This window comes from Spea bombifrons, chromosome 5 (genome assembly GCF_027358695.1).
Source record: "Spea bombifrons isolate aSpeBom1 chromosome 5, aSpeBom1.2.pri, whole genome shotgun sequence".
Lineage (NCBI taxonomy): Eukaryota > Metazoa > Chordata > Amphibia > Anura > Pelobatidae > Spea > Spea bombifrons.
In genome coordinates this window covers 46,303,615-46,319,101 of record NC_071091.1, presented here as the reverse complement: position 1 = coordinate 46,319,101, position 15,487 = coordinate 46,303,615, and the positions used below count along the sequence as shown (strand labels likewise).

General features: G+C 42.9%; 1 protein-coding gene across 1 annotated transcript in view; it reads right to left on the bottom strand.

Moving 5' to 3' along the window:
- TRIP13 (thyroid hormone receptor interactor 13) overlaps positions 1-15,487 on the bottom strand; it is a 133,283-nt gene that overhangs the window by 91,928 nt on the left and 25,868 nt on the right. Inside the window, 2 exon segments of the mRNA XM_053467316.1 lie at positions 3,856-3,985; positions 14,360-14,525. Coding sequence (XP_053323291.1) covers positions 3,856-3,985; positions 14,360-14,525 — 296 coding nt within the window.

Sequence of the window (15,487 nt, the reverse complement as noted above, 5' to 3'; positions counted from 1 at the left end):
TGAAAACTAGACACCCCAGGGTATTTCAAATTAGGGCTGCAACAACTAATCGATAAAATCGATAATAATCGATAATGAAATTCGTTGCCAACGAATTTCATTATCAATTAGTTGAATCGATTGTTATCGATTATAAAATGAGGGTTTTTGCAGAGCAAACGCTCTGAAAAATACCCCTCATTATATAATCCGTTTGAGTGACTCACAGCAGCAGCTCCTACTTACCAGTCCCTCCCTGTACTCACTGTGACAACTTGCCCCGCCCCTTCCTTCTCCCAGAAGGCCAGAACCACATGGCTGTGACACTCATCTAACTAAGTATAAAATTTATATTTAGGCTACTGAAAGTTAGGGGAGGTGGTGGTTAATTTAGGGGCAGTTATGGTTAATGGGGTGTTTAGGGTTAATTTAGGAGCAGCTATGGTTAATGGGGTGTTTAGGGGCAGTTATGGTTAATAGGGTGTTTAGGGTTAATTTAGGGGATGCTGTGGTTAATGGGGTGTTTAGGGTTAATTTAGGGTAGTTGTTTTGATGGGGTATTTAGAGTTAATTTAGGGGTAGTTATGGTTAATGGGGTGTTTAGGGTTAATTTAATGATGAGGACTGAGGGTTAATTTGATTAATTTAATAAAGTTAACTTAAGGTGCAGTTAGAGATAAAGGGGCGCCACACTAAGGGGAATCTAAATCCTGGGGGCCGTGAAGATTAACCCAGTACTTATTTATAAAAGTATGGTGTCAGTGTGATGCGAACGGGTCTGTGACTCTATGAGGGGACTATGAGATATAGGGCATATCTGGGGAGGACGGAGTGACATATCTGGGGGTATAAGGCATATACATTATATAAGGCATATGTGGGGAGGGCAGTGTGGCATGTCTGGGGAGGACGGAGTGGTGTATCAGGGTGTATAAGGCATATCTGGGAGTAGAGTGGAGTGGCATATGTGGGGAGGGCAGCCCTCATGTCTGGGGAGGATGGAGTGGTTTATCAGGGGGTATAAGGCGTATCAGGCACAGTGGCATATGTGGGGGTGGAGTGGCATATGTGGGAGGCAGCGTGGAGTGACATATGAGGGAAGCAGCGTGGAGTGGCATATGTGGGAGGCAGCGTGGAGTGGCATATGTGGGAGGCAGCGTGGAGTGGCATATGTGGGAGGCAGCGTGGAGTGGCATATGTGGGGGTACAGTGGAGTGGCATATGTGGGAGGCAGCATGGCATATGTGGGGGTACAGTGGAGTGATATATATGTGGGAGGCAGCGTGGAGTGGCATATGTGGGAGGCAGCGTGGAGTGGCATATGTGGGAGGCAGCGTGGCAAGCCTGGGCTCAAATGTGCATAAATTGGGGGGGCCGGTTGGGAAATAAAGACAAGAAATGCATTTTATCAAAGTTTTTTTTATTCTGCTGTTTGTATTTAACATCATTTGTTTATTAAATTATTTTAAATAAATGAAAACTGTACATTCATTTTTTTTATCCGATTAATCGACAAAATAATCAGCCAACTAATCGATTATGAAAATAATCGTTAGTTGCAGCCCTATTTCAAATGCTAGTATTTTAACTCTTTCCATGCACCATATCTACCACCAGTCTTTGTCAAACTTTATGGTAGTCATTTTTTGCATTTGTTTTGTCACACACATTTTACTTCAGGTATGAATTAAAAAGTTCTCGTATATGTCACTATCACAAAACACCCCAATATGTGTTCAGCAACATCTCCTGAGCGCAGTGATACCCCACATGAATGATTTTGCCTGGCTGTTTGGGGGCAAAAGGGCCACATTTGGGGCATGCACATTTTTCAATGTGGAACTTTGGCATTTGGGGATCCACTGCCCATGCCTTATTTGGTACATCTTTGAGCCGGGCCATTTCAGTGTGCCCAACAAAACCATATATTTTTGAAAACTACACACCACAGGGTATTTTAAATGCTGGTATTTTAACTCTTTGCATGCACACATTTTACCACCAGCATTGTTTCAAAGTTTGCAGTAGTATTTTTGTGTGTATTTTTCCCACACACACCTACTTTATGTATGAATTTACAGCTCCTGGTATATGCCACTGTCACACGGCACCCCAATATGTGTTCAGCAACATCTCCTGAGTACAGTGATACACATGAATGGGTTTGTCATTTTTTGGGGGAACTAAAAGGCCACATTTGGTACGTGTGCATTTTTCTAATTGGAAATTAGATGTGTGGCCATCCTTCCCCCCGTGTTAATTGGGACCTTGTTGAACCCGGCCATTTCAATTTACCCATCAGATCATACATTTTTTAAAAGTAGACACCCCATGGGCATTTAATATGCCAGTATTTTAACTCTTTCCATGCGAGAATTGTTTTAAGCTAATATGCTAATTTTAGGACTTGCTCACAAAAATATATATTTTTATATATATATATATATATATATATATATATATATATATATATATATATATATATATATATATATATATATATATATATATATATTTTTTTTTTTTTTTTATTTTTTTTTTTTGCCTTTTTTAACATTTTTTTTTACATTTTTTTTCAACTTGAAGGTTCCCCTGATAGTGACATCAGTGGGAAATTATTTTTACATTTTACTGTTTTTTTACTATTTTTTTCTAATTATTATTAATTTTATTTTTAATTTATTTTTACTAATCACACTGTGATTAGAAAGCTGAGCTCCATTGACTTGCATGGTTGAATGCAGTACCTGTATTCAACCTGCAAGTGGAGCCAGAGTTCTCTAGAGGGTCTGGAGACCGTCTAGCGAACCTTTTAGTCTTTATTGTTTTTTTTACAGGGCGGCCGCCATCTTGCTTGATGGCGAAGATCACCTGCAGCGGCGGCTGTGACCGCTCTCCGGAGCAGTCACAGTCTATCCAAAGGTAAGTGTTTGGTGTTGATGGATGCCTCCTGATCGAGGCATTCCAGCGACACCATTTAAGTTTAGAAGGGGATCGTTGATCGCCTCCTAAACGCTTTTAAAACGGGCGGATGTTGACGCCCCGGGGAGGGGCCAGAGATGGCCCCTTTGTGCCGATCATGGCGTTGCTGAATGCCTCGAGGTCGAGGCATTACAGCAACGCCGTTTCGGTGCAGAAAGCGAAAATAGTTCGCTTTCTGCACCCGTTTAAAGACATGCCGGTCCTGGCACGTCAATTGTCGTTATCGACTTGATTTTCTGTGACGTGCCTGGACCGGCAATTGTCATCAAGGGGTTAATAAATCATGATGTGGTGTGATATGTCATGAGTTGCTGTTCAGTTTGCGAGGTTGTATTTACCTAATTAATAGACCTGCTAAGGAACAGATTGTTGTGTCCTGATAAATGCAATATCGTCAATAAGAAACAGAAAAGTTTGGACACGCTTGTCACGGATCTGGCTAGTCCTACCGACTACCTTCACTGACTTGTACTCCCTTAGCCTGGGACAACACACTTTCCCTGGTTCCCCAGTCACTAGCCGAGTACAGGCTAAAACCAAACGAAGACTGATTTATTTTGAACACACAGCGCGGGATATATCCAGCAAAACACACATTAACATAAAAACAAGATATTGGGACACAAACCGCTCCCTTAATCTGCCTCCCAGGGACAACAGGGGCAGTAACGAGATTAACAATACAATAGGGGGGGGGGCTGATTTATACAACATTAAACTTAAACAATGGTGGTCACTCCCTGGTGGCAGATCCTGGCTGTCTGCCGGAGATAATCCCCTCAGCCAGTGATGAGATGGGCCCATAGTCAATAGGGAGGAGGCTGGCAGTCAGGCCTTTCCAGTGGCCCCAGTGATGGAGGGTTCCGTCACAATGCTTTAAATGCAAAATCTTACCAGCTGGAAGTTGCCAGTGGTTAGCAGCTACAAGATCTGCATTTTCATCTTCTAGACTTTCTGCACAGGGACCTTCTTCAGATAAATGGAAGACACTAATGAATACATTGCACTTACACAGATCAACAAGCTGAAAAAAATGGAAATCAGGAAATTAATCAGACATTTTTAGGGTATTACGATTTACATCTCCTGCATACGTAACAGACTAAAACAGTTTGGAAATAGGCACATAAATTGCACACTCAACATGTGTAAATGCATCTACTGATATATCCTTCTAATCATGAGTTTAGCAGCTGCAAAACTGCCCTATATTTTGGGGGATTAAATATATAGAAGATGCAAGAATAAATAATAAAATAGAGATTATATTATATTATATATGTGTATATATTATATATGTGTATATATAATATATATATATATATATATATATATATATATATATATATATATATATATATATATATATATATATATATATATATATTGATGTGCATATATCTATATATCCCGAAAGATTGCACCTAGGATATGGGTTCTATTAAAATAAATTGGATTTACTTGACTTCAGAAGTACTGTGACTCTTAGAGGCGCTGGCCACATTCCATCCAAGTGCCAATTTTTTACTAAGCGCCACTATCTGGGAGTTGACCAAGAAGGACAAGGAAGGACACAGAGGAACCTGGAGACACCCTGCAAGCAATACCCCACAGAACCATCTAGCGCTACCTACTGCTCACTGTGCATGCTCCACTTCCAGTCCATTCCCATTTGTCACCAATTACCATGTTCAGAATCCTTTTGTTCCTCCTTTCTCTTTCCTCTATTGTTTGCAAAAGCATTCTCTCTCTCCGTCCACCAGCTACCCCACACTATGTCTGCATTGCACCTTCATTACTTTCTTTTCCCCTTCTCTCATCCCAAGCACTTCTCAACTTCACCTCCTCCCTTTCACCCACCTCCCCTCACCCCCAGAAATCCCTCCGCTCACACAAGTCCTATTCGCACCTCCTCTCACTCTCTATTCTACTTCTTCTAGCTGCTAGGGATATCTCCCAAACCCCGGGCCTCCTTTGGTGCTCCCTTCCTCATCCTCTCCCAGTCAGCATTCCAGAAACCTAAATAATCTTGTCCACATACCCTGCCGCTCTTCCTACCCCCCCCCCCCATTTACCTTTGCTCTCTGGAATGCACGGTCTGTCTGTAACAAACGAACAGCCCTACATGACCACTTTTTCTCTAGTTCCTTACACCTTCTTGCTCTAACTGAAACTTGGCTAACCTCTTCTAACACTGCTTCTCCTGCTGCTGTCTCCTATGGTGGCCAACACCTCACTCACACTCCCAGGCCTGATGACAAGAAGGGTGGAGGGGTAGGCTTCCTACTCTCCCCTACTTGTACTTTTCAACCTATTCCCTCTGCCACTCTCTTTCTCCTCATTCGAAGTCCATGCTATCAGACTATTTCATCCCATCGCCATACGCAATGCTGTTATATATCGCCCCCCTGGCCCGGCTAACCTCTTTCTTGATCACTTCTCCTCATGGCTCCCTCTCTTCCTCTACTCTGATGTTCCTTCTGTTATCCTTGGGGATTTCAACATCCCAGTTGACACCCCATTGAGTCCCATGTATTCAAAACTTCTTTCTATCACCTCCTCTTTTGATCTCCAACAACATATTAACTCCCCTACTCATGATGATGGTAAAACCCTGGACCTTATTTTTTCTAGCATGTGCTCTCTCACTAACCTTTCAAATTCTCCTTTCCCCCTCTCTGACCACCACTTCCTTTCCTGCTCTCTAATCTTGCCTCTATTAACCTTCTGGACTTCTCAATCAATTTACTCCCTCTCCTCTCTCCAATCTCAAACATGTCATGCCCTAACAACGCTACCTCCGTCCACAACGCCACTCTCATATCTGCTCTTGAGCACGTAGCACCAGTTACTACACGTTCCTCGTGACGTTCACAACCCAGGTACACGACTGTAACCCGACACCTAAGACTATGTTCCCGCTCTGCCGAACGTAGTTCCATGTCTGACTTTCTGCACTATAAATTTATGCTACGTTCCTACTACTCTGCTCTTAACCTTGCTAAAGAAACCTATTTCACCTCCCTCATCTCCTCCCTGTCCCACAACCCTAAATGACTTTCAATTCCCTGCTTCGACCGATCCCTACTACCCCTTCCACTAACCTTAATGCATCTGACTTTGCCACATTCTTCAATAATAAAATTCAAGCTATCAGAGATGACATATCTGCACAGTCACCTCCCTCTGACTACGCACCCCCCTTCCTACTGACCTCTTCTCCCCTCACTACATTAACTAATTTCTCTGCTGTCACTGAAGGGGATGTACATACTCCTCTTCTTTCCTCTTGTCCAACCACATGCCCCCTTGACCCCATCCCGTCCCATCTCACCCAGTCACTTTCATCTACCCTTGTCCCTACGCTAACTCATATCTTCAACCTCTCCCTCACTACTGGATCTGTCCCATCGTCCTTCAAGCATGCTACCATTACTCCTATCTTGAAAAAGTCCTCCGTCGACCCGACTGGTCTCTCCAACTACTGTCCCATCTCTCTGCTTCCTTTCACCTCCAAGCTTCTATATTATATTAATATTATATATATATTATCGTTCACATGTGAACTCAGCACTGGAGGCATAGCATCAGACATACAAATCCCGTATTTGCAGGTATACAATAATAATGTATGCGTCATCTTGGTCCCCGAGGCTCAAACATCCTACTTGTGCCATCTTTGCCTTTCCACAAATCAATTTTACATCTATCATACACACAAACACTTTAACAGTCACTCACTAATTCACACTTTCATTCACATAATTAATTCACACAATCATTTATTCTCTCTCATTCACAAAAATGTACACATTCATTAATGCATTCTCACCACCTCATTAATTATATCCCTCATTCAGACAATTCAATATTATACCCCTCATCACTATCAATAAAATATTTATGTAGGGCTGCAACAACTAATCGATAATCGATAATGAAAATCATTGACAACGATTTTTATTATGGATTAATCAAATTGATTTTTATCGATTAAAAGTTTTTTTCAGAGCAAATGCTCTGAAAAACTCCTCTCTTTATATAATCCGACCTCAAACAGAGATCGGATAATAACACTAGAATCCAGATCCCCCGCAACGCTGCAGGGGACCTGGATTCCCCTCACTGTCAGCCAGTGGGTGTCCGTGTGATGCGCACAGGCAACTTCCGCCTCTCCCCTCCGCTGGGGCTTCTACGATGCAGCGCCAGCATCACATGATGTAGAAGCCCCAGTGGAAGTGAAGGGTAGTAACGGAGGCTGTCTGTGCACATCGTGCAGACCCCCACTGGCTGACAGAGAATCGAGGTCTCCTGCAGAGGATCATCTTCTCTGTCAGCCGGTGGGGGTCTGCACGATGCTCACAGACAGCCTCCGTTACTGCCCTTCACTTTCGCTGGGGCTTCTATGAAGCTGCAGTGAAAGTGCCTGTCGGCAACGCAGGTTCACGAGACGCCAGGAGAGAGGCAGAGCAGTGTATGAGAAGGGGGAGGAGTCAGAGGGGTGTATGGGAGCCACCCTCCCCCTCCTATACACCACTCTGCCTCTCTACACGGCTCCCTGGTGTCTTGTGAACCTCCGTTGCTGACAGGAGGCAGAGTGATATATGGGAAGGGGGGGAGAGAGGCAGAGTGATGTATGGGAGGGGGGAGAGAAGCAGAGTGATGTATGGGAGGGGGGGGAGAGAGGCAGAGTTATGTATGGGAGGGGGGAGGAGAGGCAGAGTAATGTATGGGAGGGGGGAGGAGAGGCAGAGTAATGTATGGGAGGGGGGAGAGAGGCAGAGTGATGTATGGGAGGGGGGAGAGAGGCAGAGTGGTGTATGGGAGGGGGATTGGAGGCAGAGTGGTGTATGGGAGGGGGATTGGAGGCAGAGTGGTGAATGGGAGGGGGAGGAGGCAGAGTGGTGTATGGGAGGGGGAGAGAGGCAGAGTGGTGTATGGGAGGGGGAGAGAGGCAGAGTGGTGTATGGGAGGGGGGAGGAGGCAGCGTGATGAATGGAAGGGGGGAGGAGGCAGCGTGATGAATGGAAGGGGGGAGGAGGCAGCGTGATGAATGGAAGGGGGGAGGAGGCAGCGTGGTGAATGGGAGGGGGAGGAGGCAGCATGGTGAATGGGAGGGGGGGGGAGGCAGAGTTGTGTATGGGAGGGGGGAGGAGGCAGAGTGGTGAATGGGAGGGGGGAGGAGGCAGAGTGGTGTATGGGTGAGTTATAGTGGTGTATGGGGGTGTAATGAAGTTCAGGGTAGCAGAGTGGTGTATGGGGGTGTAATGAATTTCAAGGAGACAAAGTGGCATATCTGGGGGAGTAAGAGTGGTGTATAGGGGGAGGTAGAGTGGTGTATGGGGTGTATAATGAATTTCAGAGTGGCATATCTGGGGGAGGCAGAGTGGTGAATCAGGGAGTATAATTTCAAGGTGGTGCAGGGCATTTATGGGGGCGGAGTGGCATATCAGGGTGCACAGTGGCATATATGGAGGTATAAGGCATAAATGGGGGCAAGTGGCATATTGGAAGTTATCAGGGGGCATGGTGGCATATAGGGGGTATAGGGCAAATCGATATTAGGCATATCAGGGGGGCGTAAGACATACCTGGGGGTAAAAGGTATATCAGGGGGCTCAGTTGCATACCACTGGCATATAAGGAGTATAAGGCATATCGGGGCACAAAGGCATATTAGGGGGCACAGTGGAATCTCTGGCATATAGGAGGTATAAGGCATATCTGGGGGCAGAGTGGCAAGCTGGGGGCAGTTTGGTATATAAAAGAAAATATAAACAAGGCTTTTTTCTCAGTTTTTATTACATATTTTTTTAGTTTTTATTAAATATGAAAATATGAATTAATATTTACTAATAACTTTGTATTAAAACCTAGTTTGAGAAACACTGTTTGGGTTCTTGTAGCTTTTATTATTAGGTCAGTAAAATAAGAAGGTGAATAGAGAAATGCCATTGTGATAAAGAGATGAAGTGTAAATTATAAGTTTTTGATTACATTATTTTAAATAAAAAAAAAATTGCATTTTTTTTATCCGATTAATCGACCAACTAATCGATTATTAAAATAATCGTTAGTTGCAGCCCTATATTTATGTCCCATGATAAAATTGGACAGTGTCGACAATTTCTATAGCAAGCTATATAATTTACCATGTGAAGCAAATAAAGCAGAGATTACAAAATAACAGAAAACCAGGTTATTTGGGAGATAAAAGGCTTCTTTTGAGAGGGGTACATTTTTTGGAATTTGAACATCTGCTTATTGTGAGCCCATGTCCTATTTTGGGGATATTTAAACCCGATTTTTTTTTTTTTTTTAACTAGACACTCCATAGGCATTTAACATGCCAGTACTTTAACTCCTTTAACCCCTTAAGAACAATAGGGGTTATTACTCGTAGTATATTGTGGGACAATGGCTATTTTAACATTTTTCAGTGTTGCTGTTTAGCTGTGATTTTCTTCCTCATTTCGTGCTCCCACACATTATATATTGGGTTTTTTTCAGGACAAACAGGGCTTTCTTTAGATACCATTAATTTTATCACATCATCTAATTTACTATTAAAAAAAAAAAAGTGATAAAATATGGGGATTTTTTGTTAAAAAAATTACTCACTTTTTAAACCAAAAAAAAATTTACTCATCTGTAAAAACTAATGAAAAAACCTGCTAAATAGATTCTACTATTTTTCCTGAGTTTAGAAATGCCCAATGTTTTTTTGCTTTTTTCTGCACGTTATGGGGCAATAAGTACAGGTAGAGTTTTGCCATTTCAAAACCTTTTTTCCAAATCTGGTAATTCTCCTCCACCCCATGTGCCATTTTGAAGCCGGCCAATGCAATTTACCCCATCAAATCATATATTTTTAAAACCTAGACACCCCAAGGTATTTGAAATGCTGGTATTTTAACCCTTTCCATGCACTAATTTTACCACCAGCCTTTGTGAAACTTTATGGTAGTACATTTTTTTTCCCCACACATGTTGTACTTCAGGTATAAATTTATCACTCCTGGCATATGTCCGTGTCAAACAACACCCCAATATGTGTTCAGTAACATCTCCTGAGCGAAGTGATACCCCCCTATGCATGGGTTTGTAGGGTTATTTGGGAGGTAAAAGGCCGCCTTTGTGAGGTGTGTATTTTTTTGCCGTTTAGACATCTGATCCTACTGCCCCCATGTCCCATATTTGGGACATCTTTGAACCCGGCCAATTCAGTTTACCCCATCCACTCATGCATTTTTTAATACGAGACACCCTATGGGGATTTGTAATGCCAATATTTTAACTCTTTCCATGCTGGAATTTTTGTAAAGAAAGAATTTTAGGACTTGCTTATTAATTTACTTATTTTTTTGGTGACAGTGGGGATTTTTACATGTTACCATATTATTTATTTATTTTTTTAAACATTTTTTAAAAAATTTTATTTTTACTAATCACTCATTAGTGAGCTGGGCTCCATTGACCTTGCATGGTTGGATGCAGTACCTGCATTCAATCTGCAGGAGGAGCTCGAGAGTTCTCAAGAGGGTCTGGATAGACCCTCTGAACTCATATCTATTGTTGATGCCATCCTGTGAATGACGGCTGTGACGGGACCGACCTGTACCCCGACTGGGTACTCCCGCCAAACGTTGCTTCCTCCTGCCGGGACACCATCAAGTAACCCCTTCAGAACCAGCTTTGTAGATAGAAGGGGAGACGTCTCTGCACCGATATCGAGGCATGTCAGCAACAGCGTTTATGCTTAGGAAGCGATTCCGATCGCTTCCTAAGCTGTTTTAGCCGGATCCACGGTCAGCCTCACTTGTGAGGCTTCCGTGGATGCTGCAAAGCCGCCGATCGCAGCGATGCAGCTATTTAACGGCAACCTGTACATGTACGGGCATTGTCGTTATCTCGTTAAGGGGTTAATGCGAGAATTTTTGTGATACAGCTGTAATTTTAGGACTTGGATAGTTGCATGCAGTAACCGAGAGTTAGCCCAGAGTTCTCAGGAACTTATTTACTCCCCCTGCCCAGGACAGTGTCATCTCCCGCATACTTCCGCAGTAGCGCTTATGCCTCGATATCTAGAGAGCGGTCACAACAGGAACACCATTTGTGTAAAACACCCGTTTAAAGTCGTGGCGTGTCTGGCACACATTGTAGTGAGGGGGTTAAATTTTACAGTGCTTAAACGTCCAATTTGACCATTAATAAAGACATTTTATAACAGTGGTCCTAGAACAGAAACATGAGGTAATACTAGGGCTGCAACAACTAATAGATAAAATCGATAATGAAAATTGTTGCCAACGAATGTCATTATCGATTAGTTGTGACTCACCGCAGTTACTACTTACCAGTCCCTGCAGTTACTCGGACAATTGGCCCCACCCATTTCTTCTCTCCCAGTCCCTCCCTGCAGTCACACTGACAATTGGCCCCGCCTGTTTCCTATAGCGTCCACATGGCTAAGACACTCATCTAATGGAGTATTCATATTTGGGCTGCTGAAAGTTAGGGGAGGTGAGGGTTAGTTTAGGGGCAGTTGTGGTCAATGGGGTCTTTAGGGTTAATTTAATGCTGAGGACTGAGGGTTAACTTAAGGTGCAGTTAGATGTAAAGGGGGCAACTAAGGGAAATCTAAAGCCTGGGGGCAGTGAAGATTAATCCTGTATTTATTTATAAAAGTATCGTGCCAGCGTGCTGTGAATGGGTCTGTGAATCTATGAGGGGGGTATAAGGCATATCTGGGGAGTGGCAAGCCTGGGCTCAAATGTGCATAACTGGGAGGGGCAGGTTGGGGGAAGAAAAAAAAAAAAAAAAGAAATGCATTTTATCAAAGTTTTTTTATTCTGCTGTTTGTTTTTAACATCCTGTTTGTTTATCAAATTACTTTAACTCCTTCCCAGGGGTTTTTGGAACCTCAAAGCCCAGAGCAATTTTGCCATTTTTGCGGTATGTCGGTTTAGCGATTATTCTCTTTTCCTGTGAATAGTGTACCCATGTAAACTATATATTGTTTTTTCAAGGAGAGATGGAGCTTTCGTTTGATACCATAGTTGGATGATTAGCTGAAACTTTAGAATGGGAAGTTTAGTAAAAACTAGCGAAGATTAGAAAAATAAACTAATTTTTTTTTTACATTTTCCCTCTGAATCCTCACAAAATTAGGTAAAGTGGTGGAAAATCCCCTCCAAGTTTATCAATTCAGGTGTCCTGATTTCAGAAATACCTACTTTATATAGATTTTCCAGACTTTCCCAGCACCAGGGAGCATACTATTAGGTGTACAATTTTGTGTAATTTTTATGCCTATGGCTTAACGGGTTTGGGGGTTGTGAACGGGGGCAGGAGGGTTATACTGGCTAGATGTTATGCTAGGGCAATGGGATGTAAGGTTTTTTTAAGAATTTTTTTATATATTTTTTTTTTATTTTAAATTTTACATTTTTTTGTATTTTTTACAAAACTATTTTTTTACCACACAGTAATGGTTAGAGGTCCTCCTAGGGACCTCCTGAACATGCCAGTGATGTCACAGTGACATCACAGCTCACATTATAATTTTTTTTTAGTATTATTTATATTATTTTAATGATTTATTTTTAAATGACTAACCGTTTTTTTTCAGCTTTTCTGTTACAGGACGGGAGGGGGAGTGAGAGAGATGGTTTCTCACTCCCCTCCCCGCGATCCCCCTGCACCGATCACACTGTGATCTCTATGCAGGTCCTCATAGACCTGCATAGAGATCGCAGCGTCTCTGTGCCTCATCGGAGGGCAGGATATCCCCGCATGGGATATCCTGTCCTCCGATGACCTTCCGGGTTACGTCAACAGTGACGCAACCCAGAAGGGAATGCCCGATCACACGATGTTGTGTTCACCAACATCCCCCGGTTCCAACAAGGCCTCACACATGTATGGTTTATGCATTTTTTTTGAGGTAGCTATGAGGGCAAAACAGAAACATGCGCATTTTAGTTTTCAAATTTGGAATTTTCAGAAATTGGTTTACTGGGCCCATATCCCATTTGGGACCTTTTGGAAGCCCCCCACTGTAAATTACCCCATAAAAGTATATGTCAAGGTATTCAACTAGGGTAATTTTGACAGTTTTCAGGCAGCCATTTCTTCACTGATGTCTGCCAAAGTTCACGGAAAATGTATTTGATTGCGTTTTTAACGCATAAATTTCAATGTTGAAATTAAATTTCTTGCACAGCATATGTGGAAGAAAACACCACATTTTGTTCACCAACATCCCCCGGTTTCAACAAAGCCTCACATGCATGGTTCATGCATTTTTTGAGGAAGCTATGAGGCCAAAACTGCAACATGCGCAATTTTTTTAGAATTTTTTTGTAAAAAAAAAAAAAAAAAAAAAAAACTCTTTCAATGCTGATGTTCCATTGGAGCACAGCATTGACTCATATTTAGTCCCCACAAGCATGTTGGGACAAATGTTAACCCCTTCAATGCCACGATTGTGTCATACACATAGCGGCATTGAAGGAGTTAAAGCTGCACTGTCGCTTTCATGGAGCGATCAGGCAGCAGGGGAGGGTTAGGGCTGGTCTCCACACTCATGGAGACCGAAGAACCCTCTCCCCTGTCCTTGAAGCTGCCTCTGGCAGCTGGGAAGCAATTGCTGGTCTATAGACCAGCCATTGCAGGGAGGAGTCCTTTTGATGACTCCGGTGGGCTTCCATGCCTGCAGGAGTCATGAAAGGGCTTGTGGGGGCTCGTTTTTGCGGTTGCTGGTCTGTTGCTGGTCTGCCTGGGCTTCCAGCAGCAGAGCCCCATACAAAACGGGAATTAACCCCTAAAATGCAGCATTGAAGGGGTTAACGCTGCACTGTCGCGCTCATGGAGTGATCAGGCAGCAGGGAGGTGTTGTGTCAAGTCCCCAAGGGGGGTGTTGCGTCAGGTCCCCAATCAACACTCAACCCCCTTTCCTGAAGCTTCCTGTGGCAGCTGAAAACGCGATTGCTGGGAGTGATCTTGGGCTCAGGGGAGGGCTCGGAGTGGCTGTGCTGGTCTTCCCAGACACCTGGGCAGACAGCAGCAGCGCCCCCGCGATCACGATTGTGGCGATGTGGGGGCATTTTTTGGGGATGACGTACCTGGTCTGCAGGGAACATGTAGACAGGAAGTACCAGGTAGGTCCCGGTCCGGAAGGGGTTAATCGAAAAAATAATCGGCCAACTAACAGATTATGAAAATAATAGTTGCAGCCCTAGGTAATACACACTTACCACTTTTCATTAACAACTCTAACTCAATTATTTTCCCACTTCTATTAAATGTACTTAAAGCCTATGAAATGTAGAGGTTTTTAAAAAAAAATCATTTTAAAGCTATGATGAATCAAATTAATTTGAAACATTTTACTTACCTGCCGCTCTTTAAATCTTAGTTCTGTGTCAACAATGGAGACAGAAACCACATTTTTCACCAAAAAGCTGTCATCAAACTCTGTCCAGGTATAATCTCCAAACAAAATGGTGTGCTTTTTTAATAATTCCTTAACATGGGCTTGTACATCTTCACGCTTTGCTGCACTAGATATTAAAGCAAAACATTTAAGGTTAATTTTTCATGAACTCATGAAATGACATGCTATAAAAAGTTGCCTGAAAGTAACTATAAATGCTTATAAAACCATAAATGCTGAAAAGTTCAAAATTTTAGGTGGAAAGTTAAGTAAGGACTTAAAAAAGTCTGAGCCTTTATCGAACAACCAGTAGACTGGACATCAGAATCATCCTGTACCTAATATTCTAACAAGATCCAAGATGAATAGACAGGGATGACAAAATGCCCAATAAATTGGAGCTTAAGCTGAAGATACTACTGTATTTGCACGATTATTTTTTTCCAGAGCAAAATAAGGTCTGACTACGAGACTTAAAAAAAAATAAAAAGAAAACACAGGAAGTTCTACTTACCGAGAGCTTCCTTTCCCTGCCAATCCCTAGTGACACTAAGGATAGACTTCTCCTCCGTACCTGAGATAGGGCAGGACTCAAAACTTTAAAAGCCCCTTCCCTCCTACTAACACCAGTGAATACCAAAGACCACACAGGAAAAGCAATCTGATGCAACAAAATTTTATTGAAAGGAAGGGAGGGAACAAAAACGTGTCACCAGGAATTGGCAGGGAAAAAATGCTCTCGGTAAGTAGAACTTCCCGTTTCTCTGCCATCCCAAGTGACACTAAGGATAGATGTACCAAAGCAGAAGGGTGGGCAAACTCAAGGAGACAAAACAGCCTCAATGACCTTTCGACCGAAAAGAGAGTCCTCCTGAGCCATCTGGTCGAGACGGTAATGCTGTACAAAAGCATGGAGAGCTCGCCAAGTAGCCGCCTTGCAGATCTGGTCTGGTGAAAGACAACATCTTTCGGCCCAGGAAGTGTCCAGGGCCAATGGGTTGTCTTCTAGATGGTTGAGCACAAATCTTTGAAGAACTCTCATGTGGGCCAGAGCCCAGGGCACCGCATACCTTGTGGAGACCATCTTGC